This window comes from Sturnus vulgaris, chromosome 27 (genome assembly GCF_052056855.1).
Source record: "Sturnus vulgaris isolate bStuVul1 chromosome 27, bStuVul1.hap1, whole genome shotgun sequence".
Classification (NCBI taxonomy): domain Eukaryota; kingdom Metazoa; phylum Chordata; class Aves; order Passeriformes; family Sturnidae; genus Sturnus; species Sturnus vulgaris.
The window spans coordinates 4,574,715-4,595,752 of NC_142269.1; the positions used below are offsets into that span (position 1 = coordinate 4,574,715).

The 21,038-nt window shown below is 63.3% G+C and overlaps 1 protein-coding gene across 1 annotated transcript; it reads right to left on the bottom strand.

Annotated features, from left to right (window-relative positions):
* Nucleotides 1-12,346: 12,346 nt before the first annotated feature.
* On the bottom strand, nucleotides 12,347-14,737 carry NEUROD2 (neuronal differentiation 2). The gene is made up of 2 exons (XM_014885395.2): nucleotides 14,560-14,737; nucleotides 12,347-13,439 (listed from the first exon to the last, which is right to left on the bottom strand). The coding sequence occupies exon 2, from the start codon at nucleotides 13,432-13,434 to the stop codon at nucleotides 12,358-12,360; it is 1,077 nt and encodes a 358-aa protein (XP_014740881.1). The 5' UTR covers nucleotides 13,435-13,439; nucleotides 14,560-14,737; the 3' UTR covers nucleotides 12,347-12,357.
* Nucleotides 14,738-21,038: the final 6,301 nt, after the last annotated feature.

A 21,038-nucleotide genomic window follows, 5' to 3' on the forward strand; every position in this document is an offset into this window, starting at 1 on the left:
CCAGCTCCCCCCAGCCCCGCACGATGCAAAATTTATAGCGCGGCGGGTCCCGCGTTAACTCTCTGCCTCCCGGGCGGGGGAGGCTGCGGTGCCCACCGGGATGGGCACGGGCGGGGGGCAGCGGCTGGGCCGGGACAGGCGAAGCCACGACGGGCGGTGCCACACCGGGTGATGCCAGGCTGCACCGTGCCGTATCACGCCCTATCATGTCATGCCACCGTGCCGTGCCGTGCCGTGCCACCGGAGCCCCAGGCCTGCAGCACAGCGTTCCCTGCGGAGCCCGTATCCATGGCACGGCTAATCCTCCGGCCGGGCAGGGAGCCAGCCCGTCCGCGGTGCCCGCCGGCTGCCAGCCCGGCTGGCGGAGAGGACACGGCCCCGGCTACCCCCTGTCCCGGCCGGGCCGTGCCAGCCCAGCCCTGGTCAGGGGGACAAGAGGGTCCCCACATGTCCCAGAATGTCACCGGGTGGGCAGAGGGGAGATGCCGGGCACTGAGGAGCAGGATGGGCTCTCACCTCCTCCTTTCTGCTGCCATGGCGTGGCACAGCCCGGCAGGGACCGGAATGGCACAGCACGGAATGAACGGCACAGGAGGTGCCATCTGCCCCCGCGTCACCCTCAACCGCGGCCACTCCCTCCATGTCCCCAACCTGCCCTGGTGACATCGGTGTCGCCGTCACCTGCCCCCAGCCCCAGCCAAGCCGCGCGACACCGGGGGCCACCGGGAGCCGGGACCCCGCCGTGTCCCCCCGCCGTGTCCCCCCGCCACAGCGCCCGCTCCCCCCCCTCCGCTCCCTCCACCTCTCAGCAAGTTTTTTATGTGATTACAGGCACTGCATGGTAATTAGTGCTAAACTCATTTGCACAACTACAGTTAATTGGCTACAACAATTAATTAATGTGTTGGAAATTTGGCACTGGAAAAAAAAAAAAAGAGAGAAAAGAAAAAAAAAGTTTGTCATCAGAGGGGAAGAGGGGGGAGATGAGGGGGATGCACCCACCTGCACCCACCTGCAGCCCTGCTTCTTCCCCTAAGTTTCCCCCAGAGCTGCAGTTCCTGCCCTGCTCTGCGCTTTGTTTTCCGTTTTTTTTCCTTCTTTTCCATTTTTCCCTGGTTTTGTTGTTCCTTTTTAATTTCTTCCCCTTTTTCCTGTTTTCCTGCTTTCTTTCACCCCTTTTCCCGTTTTGTTTTTTTTTTTTTTGCAACTTAAGCAAACTCATTTCCCTGATAAAATACAGCATGACTAATGACTGAAGCATGTAAAAATCATTGGGAAAATGTCCTTGGAAGACGAATGCATTTTCAGCAGAATAATTAACTTAATTAACAAATTCACATGCATATTCATCAGGCTATTAATGTCTTCTCAGCTCAGCTTGACGAACATTGCGGTAATAACCATCTCATTTGCATATTGCATTCTACTGCTATCCAAAAAAAAAAAAAAAAAAAAAAAGAGAGAGAGAGAGAAAAAAAATTTTTAAAAAAAGGGGAAAAGAGGTGGATGCACAGGGGCGTGCTCCGCTCGGCGCTCCCGGGGGGTGGGTGGTGGGTGGGGTGTGTGTCCCGGGGAGGGTCCGGGCCTCGTGTGCCGGGGTCCGCGTGCCGGCGCGGAGCGGAGCGGCGGGAGGCGCGAGGCCACGGCGCCGTGCCGGTACCCGCCGCTCCCGGCCCCGGCATCTGCGGCAGGCGGCGCGGAGCGGGCGCGGAGGGGGAGAAGGACCCGTAGCAGCTGTCGGCCTAATTCGGCAAACGTGCTGCTCGTGGGCGGCTTAGAAAAACAGATTAGGCGCCTGCGACAGGCACTGATTCCTGACATACGCTCGGGGTCTGCGTCTTCATCGGTGGAGAGTGGAGGAGGGAGGGTGAGGAGGGTGGTGGGGAGGGTGGGGGTGGTGGGGGTGAAGGGGATGACAGGGATGATTGGGGTGGTGGGGAGGATGGGGATGAAGGGAATGATTGGGGAGATGGGGAGGATGAGGATGATGGGGATGATGGGGTGAAGGGAATGGTGGGATTGATTGGGTGATGGGATGAAGAGGATGGAGAGGGTGACAGGGATGATTGAGGTGATGGGATGGAGGGGATGATGAGGATGATGGGGTGATAAGGATGAAGGGAATGGCGGAAGTGAGGGGGGAATTGGGATGAAGGGGATGAAGGGAATGATGGGGATGAAGGGAATGATTGCAGTGATGGAGTGAAGGGGATGGTTGGGATGATGAAGAGGATGGGGATGAAGGGAATGATTGAGGTGAGGAGGAGGATGGGGATGAAGGAGATGATGGGGATGAAGGGAATGTTTGCAGTGATGCAGTGAAGGGGATGGTTGGGATGATGATGAGGATGAGGATGATGGGGATGAAGTGAATGATAAGGATGATGGGGATGATGGGGATGAAGGGAGTGATGAGGATGATGGGGATAATGGGGTGAAGAGGGTGATGGCGATGAAGGGGATGATGAGGATGATGAGGGTGATGAGGACAATGGGGGTAATGGAGGTGATGGAGGCGATGAAGATGAAGGGGAAGATGGGGATGTTGGAGATGAAGGTGGTGATGGGGAAGATGGAGATGAAGGTGAGGATGAAGATGAAGGTGATCGAGGTGAAGGTTGTGATGGGGTGATAGGGTTGAAGGTGTTGATGGCAATGATGAGTGTGAGGAGGATGAAGGGGATGATGGGGATGATGGGGATGATGGAGAGGATGGGAGCGAAGGGGGTGATGGGGAGGATGAAGATAAAGGGGATGCTCAGGGATTAAGGGGATGATGGAGGTGATGAAAGGAATGATGGGAAGCATGGTGGTAATGGGATGAAGGATTTTGAGGATGATGAGGATGATGGAGATGAAGGAGATGAAGAAAGTGATGAGGGGGATGGGGGCATCAAGCAAATCCTGCCCCCAAGGACACCCCATTGTCCCTCCCTATTGGTTCCTCCCATCCCGGCCACACCCAGCCTGGCTCCACCTAAGGTGCCACACCTGGTTTGGCTCAACACACACATACAGGTGTGAGCCATGGATGGATGATGGATGGATGATGGATGATGGATGATGGATGGATGATGGATGATGGATGGATGGATGGATGATGGATGGATGATGGATGATGGATGGATGATGGATGGATGATGGATGATGGATGATGGATGATGGATGGATGATGGATGATGGATGGATGATGGATGATGGATGATGGATGATGGATGGATGGATGATGGATGGATGATGGATGATGGATGGATGATGGATGATGGATGATGGATGGATGATGGATGGATGGATGGATGGATGATGGATGGATGATGGATGATGGATGATGGATGATGGATGGATGATGGATGGATGATGGATGGATGATGGATGATGGATGATGGATGATGGATGGATGATGGATGATGGATGGATGATGGATGATGGATGATGGATGATGGATGGATGATGGATGATGGATGATGGATGATGGATGATGGATGGATGGATGATGGATGATGGATGATGGATGATGGATGATGGATGATGGATGGATGATGGATGATGGATGATGGATGGATGATGGATGATGGATGATGGATGATGGATGATGGATGATGGATGATGGATGGATGATGGATGGATGATGGATGATGGATGATGGATGGATGATGGATGATGGATGGATGATGGATGATGGATGATGGATGATGGATGGATGATGGATGATGGATGATGGATGATGGATGATGGATGGATGGATGATGGATGATGGATGATGGATGATGGATGATGGATGATGGATGGATGATGGATGATGGATGGATGATGGATGATGGATGATGGATGATGGATGATGGATGGGCAGACACATGGGATAGGTGGATGAATGGACAGGTGACATACAAGAGGGGGACAGACAGAAAGGTGACTGGGTGGGAGGACACCTGGCTGGACAGACCAGCACATAGGGCTAGACAGACAGACAGACAGACAGACAGACATGATGACTTTCCTCAGCCGGGAGTCATCAGTGAGGGGACTCTGTCCATATGTTTCCCCCTAGAGAGGGGACAGTCCCTTCTCTGACCCCTCGGTGGCACCCAGGGCCGGGAGGGGGACATGGGGCTGTGACCCTGGGGTCAGGTGTGTCCTCTGGGATGATGAGGGGGGTCCTTGGGACACCTATGTGTCTCCCATCACTGGGGGGCCACCAAGGACCACCCCAACACCTGGGATGGGCACAGGCCTCAGCCAATCCCCATCTAGGGCTTGTCCTGGCAGCCAATCCCCTGCCAGGGCTGGTGCTGTTGACCAATCACAGCCTTCCCTGGATTTGGTCCCGCCCACCCTGGGTGTATAAATCCCCTGCCTGAGCTGTGCCTGGGGGTCCTTGGGGTCCTTGGGGTGTCCTGAGTCCCTTTGGGTCACCGTGGGGTCCCTGTTGTCCTTCCAGGTCCTTCCCTATCACAATGTTCCCGTCCTTTCCCCCCATGGATGGACAGGGGCAGGATCCCACCCCCCTTGTCCTGGGGGTGCCCCCAGCACCCTCAGCTGTGCCTCGGGGTCCCCATACACGGGGGGACACAACCCAGCGCCACCATCCCTGTCCCCACAAACCTTTCTGGTGTCACCCATTCCTGGGGCACAGCAGTGGCAGAGGGTGGGTCCCCAGCACTCACTTAGGGGGGGGACATCAGGAATGGGGCCATCCCATCTCTGCTCATGGCCCCGAGGTGCCACCAGCCTCCCCCCCAGCCTGTCTGTCCCCGTGTCCGCACTGGGGAAAGAAATGGGGAAGCAACGGGGAAACTGAGGCACAGGTCACCCGGGGTCACCACAAGGCCAAGGAACAAAGCCACCCCCCATTATAACCCCAAAACCCCACAGGCTGCTCACACCTGGAAAAAAATCCCCCGGCGATGCCCAAAATGGGGGGGATCGGTGGAAAAGGGGGGGCTCGGACCCCTCGGGGGGGCGGCGGGGCGAAGGTCGGGTGAAGGGCGCCGGAGGAGGGGCGGGGGAAGCTGCGGGCGCTCCGTGCCAGCTGTATCCGGAGAAAGGCAAATAATTCAGCGGCACCAACCGGAGAGGAACCAGCCCGCGGAGCCACGTGCCAAAATACCAGCAGTAAAGTAGTTAAATGGATCCAGCGCGGGAGCGAGGAGCTGCGAGAGCGCTTGGGCCCCCATCCAAAGGAGTTAATGTCCCACAGTATGATCGATTAGTTGTCAGACGTGATTTCAAACCAATACAAGATGAATGGCATCATTTTCCTTCCCTCGGTTTCGGCGGAATTAAGAAGCCATTAGCTAACACAAATTTTTGGCAACTTTAATAAAAAAGAAAAAAAAAAAAAAAAAAGAAGTAGAAAAGCTCCAGTGTACATTTTGCAACGAGCGCTCCCCAAGGTAACGGGCGGGGTGGAAATGTCACTCCGTGTCGCAGCCGTGGGGGTGGCGGTGACAGTGACCACGGTGGTGGCAGTGCCCACCACCGCAGATGCCAACAGAGGGTTTGCTTCCAAGCAGAGCCACACACCGGCGTGCCCTCGGTTCGCGGCGCTGGTGGCGGTGTCACACGTGTGACGAGCCGGGGGTCGGCGTGGCGGTGGCGGGGGGGGACACTTTGTGCCGGGGCGGCAGCGCCAGGCAGGGGCGGCCACGCGGGGACTCGTCAAGGACAAACGGCGCACAAGCTGCTCCTGCCCGTGTGCCCGCAGGCGCGGGGCCGCCGTGCCAGCCCAGCCGTGGCCATTACGGCTCCGTGCGCCAGCTGCGGCCGCCCGATCCCCCCCGTCCCCGGGGACAACAAGAGGGGGGTTTGGGCACCGTGCCACCGCCCGGGCACCGGGGCAGAGCCACGGCACGCGGCGCCGGAGGGGTGGCGGGGTCAGGCAGGGCGATGGGCAGCGCGATTTTGGTGGCCGAGGGCGGGGACGCCCCCACGGACTCGGATCCCGAGGGGTCACATCATCCCATGGCTCCCCAGGGATCCCACAGAGACCCCCCCAGTGTTGTCACCTCTGTGGTGAAAGGACAACCTGGAGGGCAGAGCTGGGCCACAGCCACCCCCCCGGCCCCGATTTTCGCTGCTGGATCGCGGGATTTTAGGCACCAAATGGGGTTGAATTAGGATTATTATCACAGCTGCTCTAAATGTAATTAGTTTTGCTCAGAACTTGTTTGCTTTCCCGGGATTACGGCACAATCCTGCCCGGCGCTAACTTTGGGAAGGCTTTAATCACCCTGATAACGCCCATGCCGGGTTAATGTGATGATTCCAAAGGTGTACTTTTCAATTGCATTTAACAAAAAGATTTACAGTCGGGTAAAATTTAATGAGGAGAGTGCGGGAGGGCTGGGACAGCCAGGACAGCCCGGAGACTGCTCATCACCGATGGCAGGACCTCGGCTCAGACCCTGCTGCTGCCACCGTGCCCAGGTGTGCCCACCTTGTCTGTCCTGCCCCATCCTGAAGTGCAGGTGGACGGAAGGGGGGGTCCAACGTGATGTGAAGCCACCCATGTGCTGTCCCCAACCGTGCCCGTGTCCCCTCCAGCCCCAGGAAAGGTGTTTTGGTCCCTCCATCCCGGCGCTGCCGACTCGAGGGCATCGGGATGTGCTTCAGGCAGATGGGATCCAGCTGCCAACAGCAGCACGAGGAGCGTGGCCGGGGCCCGAGGGCCACGGGAAGGGGCCGGGGGCTCTCGCTGCCCGGCACAGACTCCGGCGAGCCCAGGCGAGCCAGAGCTGCCAAGAGAAATGGGCAGATTATGGGATGAACGCAGGCCAAGGCAGGGCTGGGATGCAGCCGCCGTAAATCAGCTTTTAAGTAGCAACAAAATGGACATTTCCCATATGAAATGAGGCACCGGCTGCCACGGAGAAGGGGGAGCGGGACCCCTGCCCGGGGGCACCGGGACAAGGTGGGACCCCCAGCCCGAGGCTCCAGAGGGGCTGTGGGGATGGGCTGGAGCCCAGGATGGGGGGCACAGGGAAGGGAAGGGAAGGGAAGGGAAGGGAAGGGAAGGGAAGGGAAGGGAAGGGAAGGGAAGGGAAGGGAAGGGAAGGGAAGGGAAGGGAAGGGAAGGGAAGGGAAGGGAAGGGAAGGGAAGGGGGTCGCGCTGCTGTGGGGTGCTCAGGTGGGCACCACCTGCTCTCCAGTGCTCCCAGCCAGAGCTGGCCTGGTGTCTGATGGATCCAACCTCCCCCTCTGCCCCTGCTTGGGTTTTGTCCGTTTTCTCTCCTTGAAGCCCAGGAAGGGCTGAGGGGCAGGTTCCCACCTTCCCATCAACCTTGGGGCTGCAGCCCCCGGGCTGGTCACAGAGCCCCGGCCCCCCAGGTGCCCCCAGCCCTGCCCTTCCCTTGAGTATCGCCTGCCTCCCTTTGCTCTCTCCCGTCCCAGCTCTGCCCGTGTGCCCGTGCCCCACCGGAGTGAAGGGTTCCCTCCTCACCCCCTCCATGTCCCACCACCCCCGTACCCCGTGTGAAGATGGGAGGCAGGGTTCAGTGGGGCAGAGGGTAAATGGTGGCGAAACACGGCTCCCACGGGGCTGCGACTGGCAGGGACACGATGGGGGCAGACACAGGTGGGCACACTGCCCAGCCGGGCCAAGGCCCTCCTGGCCCCGCAGCCCTCGGGGCCGGGCCGGGGCTCCGGGCGGAGCTGCCGGCGGTGCCGCATTCCGGAGAAGCCGCCTCCGCCGGCGGCCGGTGCCAGCAGGCGCTGGCAGGTTCGGAGCTTCGCAGCGATTCCAGGCACAGATGTCCTTGTTTTAACTCCTCTGCGATGGAGCCTGGCAGACCGGGCGGGGGAGGGGGCGGCTCTGCAGCCCCCGGGGCGGCGGGGATCGTTGCCAGCCCGGTCCGCCCCGGCCGCGGCTCCGGGGACCGCCGGGACCCCCCGCTCCCCAACGCGGGACGGCGGCCTGGGCTCCCCGTCGCACAAAAACGGGGACAGCCCCCCCACTACTGACCCCCACATCCCTCCCGGTCCCCCACATCCCTCCCGACCCCCGGGCAGCCCCCGGCCCCCGGAGCGGGGCCGCCTCCGCAGCGCGGCGAGCGCCGGGCGCCGGGAGCCTCCGGTTTTTTATGGTATCTGCAATTTTGGCAGAAATCTGTCTTTAATTTAGCTGTCCATATAAAAATCCGCACTGTATAATAATGAACAGATGCCATGAAATTTAAACTGAAGCAATGACTCCTCCTCCCCCCCCCCGGCTGGCACTCGCCGGTGGCAGCGGCGACCCGGAGCTGGCGCTCGCCCTGCGCCCCCGCCGCGCTCCGCCGGGCCGGGAGAGAGGCCTGGCCAGGGGCACCGGGGGGCACCGCGGGCACCGGGGGTGGTGTGGGGGGAGACACCCACCCCCATCTCGTCCTGCTTTGAAATAGCGGGGCTGCGTCCGGGCGAGCCGCCACCGCCAGGTTCCCTCGGTGCTGGCCGAGCTCCGCTGGCCCCGCTGCAGCCGTGCGGGGTCCCGGCAGATCCCCAGACCCCCCAACCCACCCGAGGTGAATTTGATCCCACGATCACACGAGATACTCGCAGATCCCGGCAGGGCGGCGGCTCCCGACCTCCCGCTTCCCTCCCCGAGAGCCGCCGGGCACCGGGGCCGCCGGGCTGAAGGGCTGGGCACCAGACCGGGCACCGGAGCCTTGTACCGCGGCTGTGTTTCGGAGCCGGGCACCAGGACCGGGCACCGGAACCTTGTACCGAGGCGGGGCAGCGGAGCTTTGCAACGAAACCGTTCACGGGAACCGTGCACCAAAACCTCCCACCGGAGCTTTGCACCGGAGCTGTTCTCCGGGGCTTTGCACCGGGGCCGTGCAGCGAGTGCGAGGCCGCATTGCGGGGCCGGGCCTTGCCGGAGCAGCCGGGCGGGTTCCGGCATCTTCAGCGGGGCCGGGCGGGCACCGGGGAAACAAAAATCCCGACAATTGAATATAAACCACGGCCCCGCCAGCGGGACCGGTACCCCCTGGCATAGCCGGCCCCGGGAGCAGATGTCGGCGGCCCCCCCGCAGCCCCCGGCCCCCGCGTCCCCCTCCTCCCCTCCGCAGGGGCATCCGCCCTTCGCCGCCGCTGCTCCGGGCCGCGGCCCCGGTGCCGCTGGTTGCGGATGGCGGCAGAAGGGCCGCGCACCGACAGCCTCGGCCCCACGGAGCCTCCGTCCGGCCCCATCGATTGTCCCCGGCTCCTCCCGGGGCTTTTTCCCCAGAGAAACGAGTCCCGGGAGGATGTTCGGGCCAGAGCCGTCGGAAGAGGATCCGCTGCTCTGCGGAGAGCGGCGAGTGCCGGGGCCCGACCGGAGGGTCGGGGGCCGCTGCAGCGGCTCGTGGGGCCGTGGCGGATCCGCTCCCCAGCCCAGGCCCGACTCCTCACAGCCGGTGGCTCTGGGACGGGGCCCAGCACGTCGGGGCCGCGCTGGATCCGGCCCCAGTTTGCAGTCACGGCCCGACCCTAAACCGGCCCGGTTTATCCCCAAAAGCCGCGGGGCTGCGGGGCGCGGGTATCGGACACCTCTCCCGGGAGGAAACCGGTGGCTCCGTCCCCGCAGCCCCTGTGCGGCCCCGGCGCACGATGATCCCGCGGGGAACCGGTGATGACCGGGAGCCCAGTGCCCGGCCCTGCCCGGTGCCCGAGGCCGTCGGGTGGCGATGAGCCCCGGTGGTGCGGACGGTGAATAAACCCACGACCGTTAAGAGGCCCGGGCGCCCGTTCAGCACCGCCGCAGCGGACAGCTCCGCTCCGGGCACCCGCACCGCGCCGCGCTCCCCGGGGCTCCACCGGGCACCGGCACCGGGCACCGAGAATGGCACCGGATATCGGGTACCGGTATCTCATCGAGAATCCCGGGGCTCCCATGGGCACCGGCTCCCTGAACCGGCTCGGGAGCTTGCGGGGCTCCAACGGGCGCCAGCGCCGGGAGCCGGCACAAACATCGCCGCTGGCACCAGCGCTGGCACCGGGCACCGAGCCGAGGCTCCACGGGGAAGCAGCACCGGGAGCCGGCACCAGCTCTGGGCACCGCGCCGGGAGCCGACCGGCTTCCCGGGGCCGCCGCCGAGGAGCCCGGCCTTGGCCACGGCCACCGCGCACCCTTCCCGAGGCCACCGGCACCGCGGCCCGGTGCCAACCCCGGGCACCAAACTCCGAGCTCCCGCTCCCAGGGGACCGCAGCGGTGTCACCGCCGCTGGACCGAGCCGGGCCGCCGCTCCGGATCCCGGTGCCTTAATTGGTGAGGGGGGGACACCGCCTCCCCGGTCCCGGGGGGGACACCCGTGGGGCAGAGCCGCGTTATATCAGCGCCGCCGCCCCGCGGGCCGCGCATTCGGGCGCCGGGAGCGGCGGTGACACCGCCGGGGGCGGGCGGGGAGGGCTCGGCCCGGTGCCCCCGGTGCCCCCGGGGCGGAAGGAAAGCGGCGAAAGCGGCGGAGTCAACATTGAATATTTATTAATCGCCGTCGAAGGACGCTCGGTAATTACAGCCTCGCCGCGATCGCACCGGCGGCGGCTCGTCACGGCCGACGAGTCCTGGCGGGGCCGGGACCGGGCGACGAGCGTCCAGCGGGGCCGGGGGGGGGCGGCCCCGGGAGGGAGGGAGGGAGGGAGGGGAGGGGGCCGGTGCATGCAGAACGGCCGGGCCCCCCGGCCCCGCGCCCCGCGCTCCGCCGCCGCCGCTGAGCAGTGTCCGGGCGGCGGGGACGGGGACCGGGAACCGGGACCGGGGAGCGGGAGCGGCGCCCGGCGCGGGGGGGTCTTGCATATCGTTGGCCATAAATATTTATTAATCGAAATGAAACGGAACGGAAACACGAAAGCACTTCTGGTGTCGGGCAGCGGGTCCCCTTTGCTACAACGGTTTGTGGGTTTTTGTTTCTTTTTCCCTTTTTTTTTTTTTCTTTTTTTGTTTTTTTTTTCCCCGGTTTAGTTTTTTCTCCCAAAACTTTTTTTCTTTCCTTTTTTTTCCCCCATTTTTTCTTTTTTTTTCTCCTTTTTTTTTTTTTTTTTCGTTTTCAAAACATTTCTCAGAAATCCTCCTCCTCTCCTCCTCCCTGGTCTCTAAAAATGCTGGTTTCTCGAAGGTGGTGCGGGCAGGTTCCGACAAAAAAAAAAAATCCCAAAAAACAAAGAAAACCCAACCAAAAAAAAAAAAAAAAAAAAAAAAGCATTATCGGCTTCCCGGCGTCTCCCGGCTGAAGGAATGCGGCAAACCGGGACGGAGACCCCCGGGCCGGGCGCCGCGGGGGGGGCGCAGCCCCGCCAGCCCCCCCGGAGCCCCGCTTGCATAGCTGCGGGCTGCGCTTCCCGGCTCCGCCAGCTCGGGAAAACCAGGGCGGCTCCGCGGGGGGGTCTTTTTTTTTTTTTTTCTTTTTTAATTATTATCATGATTTTTTTTCCTCTTTTTTTTTTTTTTTTCCTTCTTTTTTTTTTTTTTTTTTTTTTTTTTTTCCGTTTCAAGTTTTTAAAACAGGTAAAAAACGTCCTGACACACACGCTGCGAGGAGCTCCCGGGGCGAGGAGCGGGGCCGGGGCCCCCCCAAAGCAAAGTGCATCTCGGAGCGTCCGCCGGGCCGGGCCTCTTGCATAGATAGAAATTGGGGTTCGTTCCTCCCTGCGCCTCTTTATTGCTTCGGAAAGTTTCGCTCCGCGCCGCAGCGCGGGCTCCTCTCGCTCCCACGGGCCGGGGCAGCGGGTGTCCAATGCCGGGGGGGTCCGGGGGGGTCGGGGTCAGGGCTGGGGAGAGGAGAAACGGCCCAAAATTGGGGTGGGAGGGGGGGAAAAAAATTAAAAAATAAATATATAAAATTTAATTAAAACGAATTAAAAATGAAACGAAGCGGCTCGACCCAGAGGGTCGTGCTGGGTACCGGGGGGGCTCCGGTGGGCTGGATGGGGGGGTCGGCCCGTGCGGGGCGTCTCCCCCTGAAAAATAATAATAATAATAATAATAATAATAATAATAATAATAATAATAATAATAATAATAATAATAATAGTCGTTATAATAGCTGAAATAGTTATTATAATAATAGTGACGATAACAGCGATCGTAATAAAAAACCTAAATAAATTTCATTAAATAATCAAGAAAGAGCAATAAATAACGAAAAATTTTAAAATAACGAAATCGACAATAATAAAAAAAATAAGGAAAAGGGAAAATCCTCCCAAAAAAGCACTTTGTCCCCACGGGGCGCGGGGACCCGCCGCCGGGGCCGGGTCCCCATATTGCACCAAAGCCCACGGCGGAGCCCCGGGGGCCGGTCCGCGGGGCCGCCGCGGGTGGGGGGGGATTGTGGGGGAGTCTCCCCCCCCTCCCCGCCAGCTCGGCGATGGGGAGGGGTGTCGGGGAGGGGCGGGGGGGGTCAGTTGTGGAAGAAGGCGTTGAGCTCCTCGTACATGGGGCCCCGCTCGTGCGGGAGGTGCATGTCGTAGGGGAAGATGTTCTCGGAGTGGACCCCCCCGCGCATCCCCGCCGACCCGAAGACCAGGTTGTGAGCGGCGGGGCGGGAGCCGGGCAGCGCCGAGTAGTGCATAGAGTAGTGGTAGCTTTTCTCGTGGTCGGGGGATGAAGAGTCCTGCTTGAGGGAGAAGTTGCCGTTGATGCAGAGCGGGGGGCTGAGCCCCCCGTCGTACTCCGAGCTGTTGTAGTCGGGGGAGGTGTTGCCGTAGAGGCTCTCGTAGGCGGAGGCGCAGTAGCCGTGTGTCCTCAGCCCGTGCGGCCCGGGGCCGGCGGCGGGCGGGCAGGGCGCCGCGGCCAGCCGCGAGCAAGGGTAGGGGTAGGGGTGCACGGCGAAGGAGGCGGCGTTGGGGCCGTGGAACCGACCCCCCTCCTGGCCCTGCTCCGTCAGGAAGTTGCGGGAGTTGAGCTGGAGGCAGCCGGCCACCAGGTTGGTGGTGGGCTGGGACAGCCCCTTGCACAGAGTCTGCACGTAGGAGACCAGGTCGGGCCGCTTGCCCGAGCGCAGGATCTCGGAGAGAGCCCAGATGTAGTTCTTGGCCAAGCGGAGGGTCTCGATTTTGGAGAGTTTTTGGGTTTTGGAGTAGCAGGGAACCACCTTGCGCAGGTTGTCCAGGGCCGCGTTCAGGTCGTGCATCCGGTTCCTCTCCCGGGCGTTCGCCTTCTGCCGCCGCAGCTTGGACCGCTCCAGCCGCGCCTTCGTCATCTTCCTCTTCTTGGGGCCGCGCTTCTTGGGCCGCTCGCCCTCCGCCTCCTCCAGGCCTTCCTCCTCCTCCTCCTCCTCCTCCTCGTCCCCTCCTAGCTCCCCTTCCTCCTTGCTCTCTCCCAGCGAACCCTCGGGCGGCTCCTCGGGGAGGGCGCAGCCCTTCCCCGCCCGCTCCTCCTTCTCGCTCCGGGCATCCTCCTCGCACTCCTCGGCCCAACCGGGGAATTTCGGGACTTCGGGGACCAGGCTGGGCTCGCTGAAAAGTCGCGTCAACATGGTGGCTGCAGCGGGGGGCAAAGAGCCAGGCGTTACCGGCGGCCCCGCCGCCCGCCCCCCCTCCCCGCCCCGCTCCCACCCGCCGGGACCGGCGAAAACGAATTGGGCTCGGGGCCGCCCTCCGCTGCCCCCCGGCCCGGCTGTCCGACCCCGGGGCCACCGGGGCTCTCTCGGGGTGCGGCGATTCCGCCCCAGCCCGACACCCCCCCAGCCCCACCGCCGGGGTCCCCGCGGCCGCCGCCCGCGCCCTCTCCCTCTCCTCTGCACCACCCCCCGCGCCCCCCCAGCTCCCGGCCCGCCCGATACCCCCCCCCACGGTGCCCCGAGGGCCGGGCCCGGTGTCGCCGGTCCCTCTTTGACGCCTCCAACTTTTCCCTGCCGCGGGCGCTGAGCGGCCCCGGTCGCGGCTCCGCCACCGCCTTCCCGGGGCCGGGGGAGTCAAGGCGAGACCACCGCCCCCCCCCGCATCCCCAGGTACCCCCCGTACCCCCTCCGGCCCGGTCAGCCGCGCCCGGCTTCTCCTCCCCGCCCCGGGGCTCCCCGCTGCCGCCGGAGCGCGGCCCGTAAAATGCGGCGGCACCAACCGGGGGGCGGCGGGGGCCGGTGGGGGCGGCCGGGGCCCCCCCGGGGGGCGCGGGGGCCGCGGGCGGCGGCGCTGCCGGGGGCGCCCCCGGGGCCGGGCGGTGCGGCGGGGCCGGGGCGGGGGGCACCGCCCGGGGCGAGGGCCGGGGGCGCCGCGGGGGAGCGGGGGGGCGGCTCCGCCAGGTCGGGCCCCCCCGGGGCGGCGGCGCGGCGGCTCCGCGCTGATTTCGTTGATGCCGCTCGGCCGCCGCTGCCCACTCCGTCCCACCGGGACCGCGGCGCCCCGGGCGTGCCCAGGCTGGGGGGGGGACCGAGGCCGGCGAAACCCCAACAACCCCCCTTGGGGAGGGCTCCGGCGGGGAGAGAAAACCCCATCAGCGGGGCCCGCGGGGAGTGGGAGAACCGAGGGCCGGGGGAGAACGAAAGATGGGGGGAAAAAAGGGCGAGACGTGGCGGAGAAACAAAATCAACATGGAAGTTGCCTTTTCTCCATTCAAGTTTCCTCCGTTGCCCTCCCAACCCTCCACTTCTTACATAACTCACCTTCGGGCGGACCGCAGGAATTCTTATTTCATTGTTCCCAGCATCTTCTGGGAGCGGGACGCGGCTCCTTGAGGTGCTCCAGCCTCCTGCAGTCCTCTATCCAAAAGGAGGCGAGAGTGGCATCTCTACCCAGCAAAGGGGGTACCAGCTCTGCTGCCAGTGCCATATGGTTGGCACGTCATGCGCGAGAGCTATCACATGAGAGCTAATGATTGACATGCGCTTGCATTCAGGGAGATTTGTCTCTCTGGGGAAGGAGGACTCGCCATCTGTCACTCTGTACTCTAAAAAAAAAAAAAAAAAAAAAAAAAAAAAGAAGAAGAAAAAAAAAAAAACCTCTTCCAAATCTCCAGCTCTGCCTACACGCTGCAAAATGGGACCCGGGCGAGATGCAGGCGATGGCGGGGCCGGGAGGAACAATGGAGCCAGCGGGAAAACCAACCATCCCGGCTGGGCCAAGCGTGGCGGGGACACAGGCGGGCGCTGGGGTGAGGGGGGAGATGCCACGGGGACCCTCGCTGGGAGCTGGCATCTGCGGCTCGCCGCAAAATGCCGCGGCGGCTCGCCCAGGTCCGTCCCCACCCTCCGCCAGCAGCCGAGCGGCGATGGCTGCGCTGGCGAGGGCCTGGCACGGGCTGGGGGCTGTGGCCGGGCACGGCAGAGGTGGTGGCAGTGCCCAGTTTGGCCACACCGGTGCTGGCAGAGGGCTGCAGGTGTGGTATGGGCAGGGCTGGTGGCTGCAGGGCCGTGTGTCCCCGCGCAGGTGGCACGTGGACACGCTGGCACCCCCATGGCCACACAGCCACGCCAATGTCCCTTCAGCCCACGGCACGGCCCCACACAGCCTTCGGCACCCCCTGTGCACACACACACCCTCACACACCTCCTTGCACACTCACAGCCTCCCCGATGCACACGGGGGCCGAGCCTCCATGGATGCCAGTCCCACGGTGCTGGTGGCCAAGGCCTGGTGGTGCCACGGTCCAACCAATGAGGCCTTTGTCTGTCGGGCAACTCCTCACTGCACTGTCACCCTCTGGCCCCCAAATCTGTCCCCACTACAGTGTCTATGCACCCAGAAATCACGGCTGCCCTTCTGGTGGGCAGCAGCTGGGCCACGGAACTGAAATGGGCACACAGTGTCCCCAGAAGCCACTTCCCATCACCCGGTGTCCGGGGCTGCATCCATTGAGGCCCTGAATCTCCTCTGTCCCCACAAACCTGGGGGTCAGGACCTGCCTGGCATCAGGGGTGTGGCCAGGGCCTGGGTGCCACACACCAGCATGTGCCAGCCATACACACTAGGTGAGGGTGGCATGGCCATGACATGGGCACGGTGACAGTGGTGGCTGTGGCTGTGCCCACACACAGACAAAGGGCTGGCCGTGCCCGGCCACCGGGGCTTTGCCAGGGCCTTCAGCAGCGCCCATTCCCCTGGTGCAGGTGCTGGGGCTGCCACGTAACACAGGAGCTCCACCGGTGGCGAGCATCCCCCCGGCATGGACCTTCCGACTGTCACTCAAGGCTCTGGCCGAGCAGATGGCACCTGGGCTGGAGCTGGCCCGCAGGGAGGCAGGGCCCACCCCATGCCACGCAGGGCACCGATTCCCGGGCATCTTCCTGGCACAACGCATCCCTTTCCCGCAGCACCGTTCAGCTCCCTCTGCTGCTGCCATCTTCGTTTTGCCGGTGGGTCACTGTGGGATCACTGTGCGCCAGGAGCCCACCCTCACCTGTGCCTGTGGCACATCAGAGCCAGCTCTGGTAAGTCGCCACTCTCCCGCCATCGGTGCCCAGGCCAGGGGACTCGCAGCCCTCGGGGGGTGGCCACACCCCAGGTGTCAGGGCAGTGAAGCCATTGGTGCCCCGGCTCCTGGCGCCGGACTTAAAGCCCATGGGGGACCAATGGCGCCCCTGATTCTGCCTGAGACCGAGAAGATGTCACAGAGTGAGAGGCCAAGCTGGCCCGTGTGGGGACAAGGATGGGGACAGGGATGAGCCGCAAGCCCCTGGCCCAGTGTACCCATTTCAGCCTAATTAGCAGCCGGTGAGCGCGAGGGTGGGCGCCGGCGTGAGGCTCATCAGCATGCGCAGTGCTTGGAGGGAGAAGAAAGTGGAGACATGAAACGAGGAGAGGAGATGAAAGGGGAGCAGGGAGATGAAAACCCAAACCGCTGCCTCGTGGCCGGGCGGTGCTGACGGTCCTCGGCCGGATTGTGCCTGGACACGGCCCGCACAGAGGGCAGGAGTGGCACCCCGGTGTTATCCCCATGCTGTCCCTTCCACCATGGCCGGTGATGGCAGAGGGCAGAGCGGGGCAGGGGCAGCCCCATCCTGGTGGCTTTGGGAAGGGGCTTCACCCAGGGAGATGAGCAGGGTCCCGGCATCACAGCTCTGGGGCTGGATGAGCAGGATCCGTCCCACGGGAATTGGGGCTGTCCTGTGCAGCAAGGGCAGGTGAGGTTGAGGTGAACCCAGGACCAGGCACAGTTTGAGGAGGAGGGGAGGGCTGGGTGCTGCCTTTTTGGGTGTAGGGGCTGGAGGAAATGGCCCAGCCACCCCGGGGCTCTGCTCCCCATCCCATTGATGGTCCTCGTGTGTAGGGACCGGCTGTCCCAGCACTGCCACCTCTGGTCCCTGGCCACCTCCGTTATGTCTCTGGTGGCCTCGGTGCCAGGAAGGCACAGCGAGGAGTTTGGCTGAGGCATGAAGCTCTTTCCTCCTCCAAAATCCATCCTCCTCCCTCCAGCAGGAAGGCGATGGATGCAGACGGGGACCCTGCCTGCGGCAGCGATGGCTCCATCCCCGAGGTGCGTGCCAGGGGACGCGTGCCACGGGGAGGGACAGGGTGAGGGCAGGGAAGCAGGTCGGCACTGGCAGAGCCGGGTGCTGGGTGGTGCCGGGACGCGGCTGGGAGCCAGCTGGGCCCGTGGCGGCTCCAGGGGCCCCGCGTGGGGCGAGTTTGCCGGGGCTCAGGCGGCTGCCACAGCCCCCAGCGTGCGGCCAGGCCACGCTGGCCCTCCCCGGTGTGGCACGGGGGGTCATCCCAGCTGTCCCCTGTCGCCGGTGGGGTCCCTGCTGCCCCTCAGCGAGGCCGATCCATGCGGGGCCCGAGCGATGGATCCGGCTCCGGCATCTCCCCGCGAGCGGTGGCGGGGGGAGGCGGGGGCCGCTGCCAGATGGAGCCGGCTCTGCACTGCAATATTTCTGGGAGGTGAAGGCTGGGGAGAGATGGATGCGCTAACGTGCGGCGGAGCCACCGCCGGGAATGTCACTGAGGGGAGGAGAGCGGCGGGAGCAGGAGCTGAGCCCATCCCTGTCCCCATCCCTGTCCCCGTTCTTGTCCCCGCTGCCTTCGGGCCGGGTCCCTGGAGCAGCTCCAGCCTCGTAGGACCCATCCCTGGGCATCTTCCAGTCACCGGGTGAGCTGCGGGTGGGGGGCTCTGGGGGATGGGGAGGGGTGGGTGGTGCCCTGCCTGTCCCCGTGTCCCTAAAAGTCCCCGCAGTGGTGACTTCAGGGTCATGGGTGGGGAGCTTGGGAGGAGGAAGCTGATGGAGGAGGGAAACGGAGGGAAGAGAGAGGGGCCCTGGCTGAACTGGCATCAGGGGTTTTGGGGAACTCCCACATCTTCTGCCAGAGGAAGACGGGGAGATGCTGTGCCAGCCCTGGGGCTGTGCTGTGGCTGCTTCACCCACTGGATCCTGCTCCCAGGGCATCCGAATTCCTGCTCATATCCCCCAGGCTGTCCCCCCGGCCTGTCCCCCGCAGTCACACACAGGCCAGAGACTTGACAAGTGCTTTTTAAACCACACGTTGTTAATTAGGAAAATGACACCTGGGAATTGCCCAGTGGGAAACTGCCGGAGCCGCGGCTCCGTGTGGGGCTGGGGACAGATGATCACGGGGTGGGGACACAGGGGACTTGTCGCCCCTGCCCCACGCTCCTTTGTCACCTGATGTGTTCCCCCCTGCTGGGGTCAGATGTCCTTTGGGGACAGTGGGGGGGTTGGGGCAGGGAACCAGAACCCAGGCCTGGAGGGAGCTGCCACTGTGCCACCAGCAGAGCTGGCTGCTGCTGAGGCCACAAGGCCACCCTGATGATGTCACACAAGTCTATGACATCAGAACTGGTCCGTGACGTCACCAGACTGCAGGAGTGGCCACAGCAGCTTCTCCATGGCCACCATGGCGGGCCGGGGGGCACACGCTGGCAGTGCCACCAGTGCATGTGCAGCTGGGTGGGTGCTGCTGGCACAGCCCAGCCCCCCCGTGGCAGATGGCCACTGCCAAGGCCCGTTTTGGGGGCTCCCGGGGCCTGGTGCTGGGGGGATGTGGCACATGGGGGTGGTGGGGGGTGCCTGTAGCTGTGCCCCTCCATCACCCCCTGTCTCACTCACCTGCCCCCCAAAACCAGGGACAGGCAGCCGGGGACCCTCCTGGAGACGCGCTGAGTGCATCAGGCCTCAGCCAGAGGGGTGGGCACAGGCGAGGGGGCACCTGGGTGGCACCAGGGACAAAGGGCAAGGGCTGGACTCGGAGTTGTGGGGCTGGGGGTGCCAAGAATCGTCTTAGGGTGTCTCAGGTCACATCCCCTGGGAGCGGGTCCAGCTCTGCTGCTCGCAGAGCTCAGCTGCTCCCACCAGCCCCCCAGCACAGGGGACCCCAGTGTGGGGCACCCTGGGGTGCTCCCCCCATCCCCGGGCGCTCCAATCCCTGGGGACACCGGGGACCCTCCCTCCCGCCTCCTGGGTGCCTTCGGGGACCCCCCACCCCAAGGAGCAGCACCCCCACCCCAACCTCGAGGTGGGGGGACCCGGCAGGGAGTGGATTTGGGGAGATGGGGAGGGTCTCCATGGCGACAGAGCGCGATGACGACAGTCGCCATGGCGAGGCTGCGTGGCCCGGCCCGTTGCCATGGCGATGCGCCTGGCACAGCGAGTCGCCATGGAGATGGCCGAGGGATGGAGCGGTCCCCATGGCTTGGGGACCGGGGCTGGGATGGGGGAACGGGGGTGTCCCGGGGGCTGAGCCCCCCAACTCTGGGGCCTCGCCGGTGCCGCCGCCTGCCCGGTGCCGCCTCGTGCCCGGTGCCGCCGCCGCCGCCGCCCGGGATCATTTTCACGAGGCTTTTCCACTCCAGTTCACACTCCCATCTGACAGGCCCAACTTCTCATTTTCAGAGTAATCACTCCACTGCACTAATTGCACATGCAAATATGCAAATTCGTATTAATTAATTACTATACTAATTAGTTCTGTGGTATTTGCGAGTAATAAATCATTCGGAGGGAGCGGGAAGCTGGAGACCTGGCCCATTTACACTTCGCATAAAAATTTAATAGGCGCTCCGGCTGATCCGGGACAGCCGCGCCACCGCGCTTAAAGGCACAGAGCTGGCCTGGCACGGCGTGGGGGGCACCGGCCCCCCCAGCCCGGCCACAGTGAGGGGTTCAGGGCGTGCAGAGTGACAAAAACTGGGGAAAAGCGCCAGGGAGGAGGGATTGGGGTGGTTTAGGGATGTGTGTTTTGAGGGGGGTGATGGACGTGGTGGTTGTGGTGGTTTCCTCATGGGGAAACTGAGGCAGGGAGGGAAGGTTGGGGGTCCCCACTGCTGCACCACAGCGGGGGAGGGGGCGTGTCTCCCCTCACCTGGTGGTGTCAGGACCCTCCTGGCACCCAAGGGTGGGGTACCCGTGGGGGTCACCCTGCTCGGCAGCTGGGCTGGCTCTCACTGCCCACCGCTGCTACACTGCCACGGTGACTACACTAGAATGGTGACCACGCCAGCACTGCCACCACACCGGCACCGTGACCATGCCAGCATCATGACTACAACCACACTGGCCCAGTGACCCACATGCCACCACATGCCAGCATGGTGACCACGCTGTGACCGTGACCACATTGGCACCATGACCGGGCTGGCACTGCCACCACGCCAGCGCTGTGACCATGCCAGCACAGTGACCATGCTGTCAGGGTGACCACATTGGCACCGCCACCACCAGGCTGGCACTGCCACCACCGCCACCACGCCGGCACTGCGCTCGCGCCAGCCCCGCGCAGCCGCTCCCCGCTGCCACCTTGGGGGATTTTGCGAGCCTTTAATTGTCGTAAGCACAGATTAATTAAGCAGCGATAAACACAAACCCATGCATTATTGATGAATAAGGGTGAGTTCAGGTTGGTGCGATCGGTGTAATTAAATATAAACCTCAAGCTGCCCATTGTTAACGGACAAATTACATTACTATTGTGACACGTGTCGGGGCGCCGCGGCCGGCAAGGGGCTCACGCCCTTGCACCTCCACCCACAGCCTCCAGAGAGGGGATGTGGGGCAGGAATGGGGACCCCCCTGCTCCAGGGCCAGGCTTTTTTCCATCCTGGATCCGTGTGCAACGAGGATGGTGCTCCACAGGCCCAGGGACACATCAGCAGCCCACGGATCTGTGGGGACAGCAGGAGAGATGGGATGAC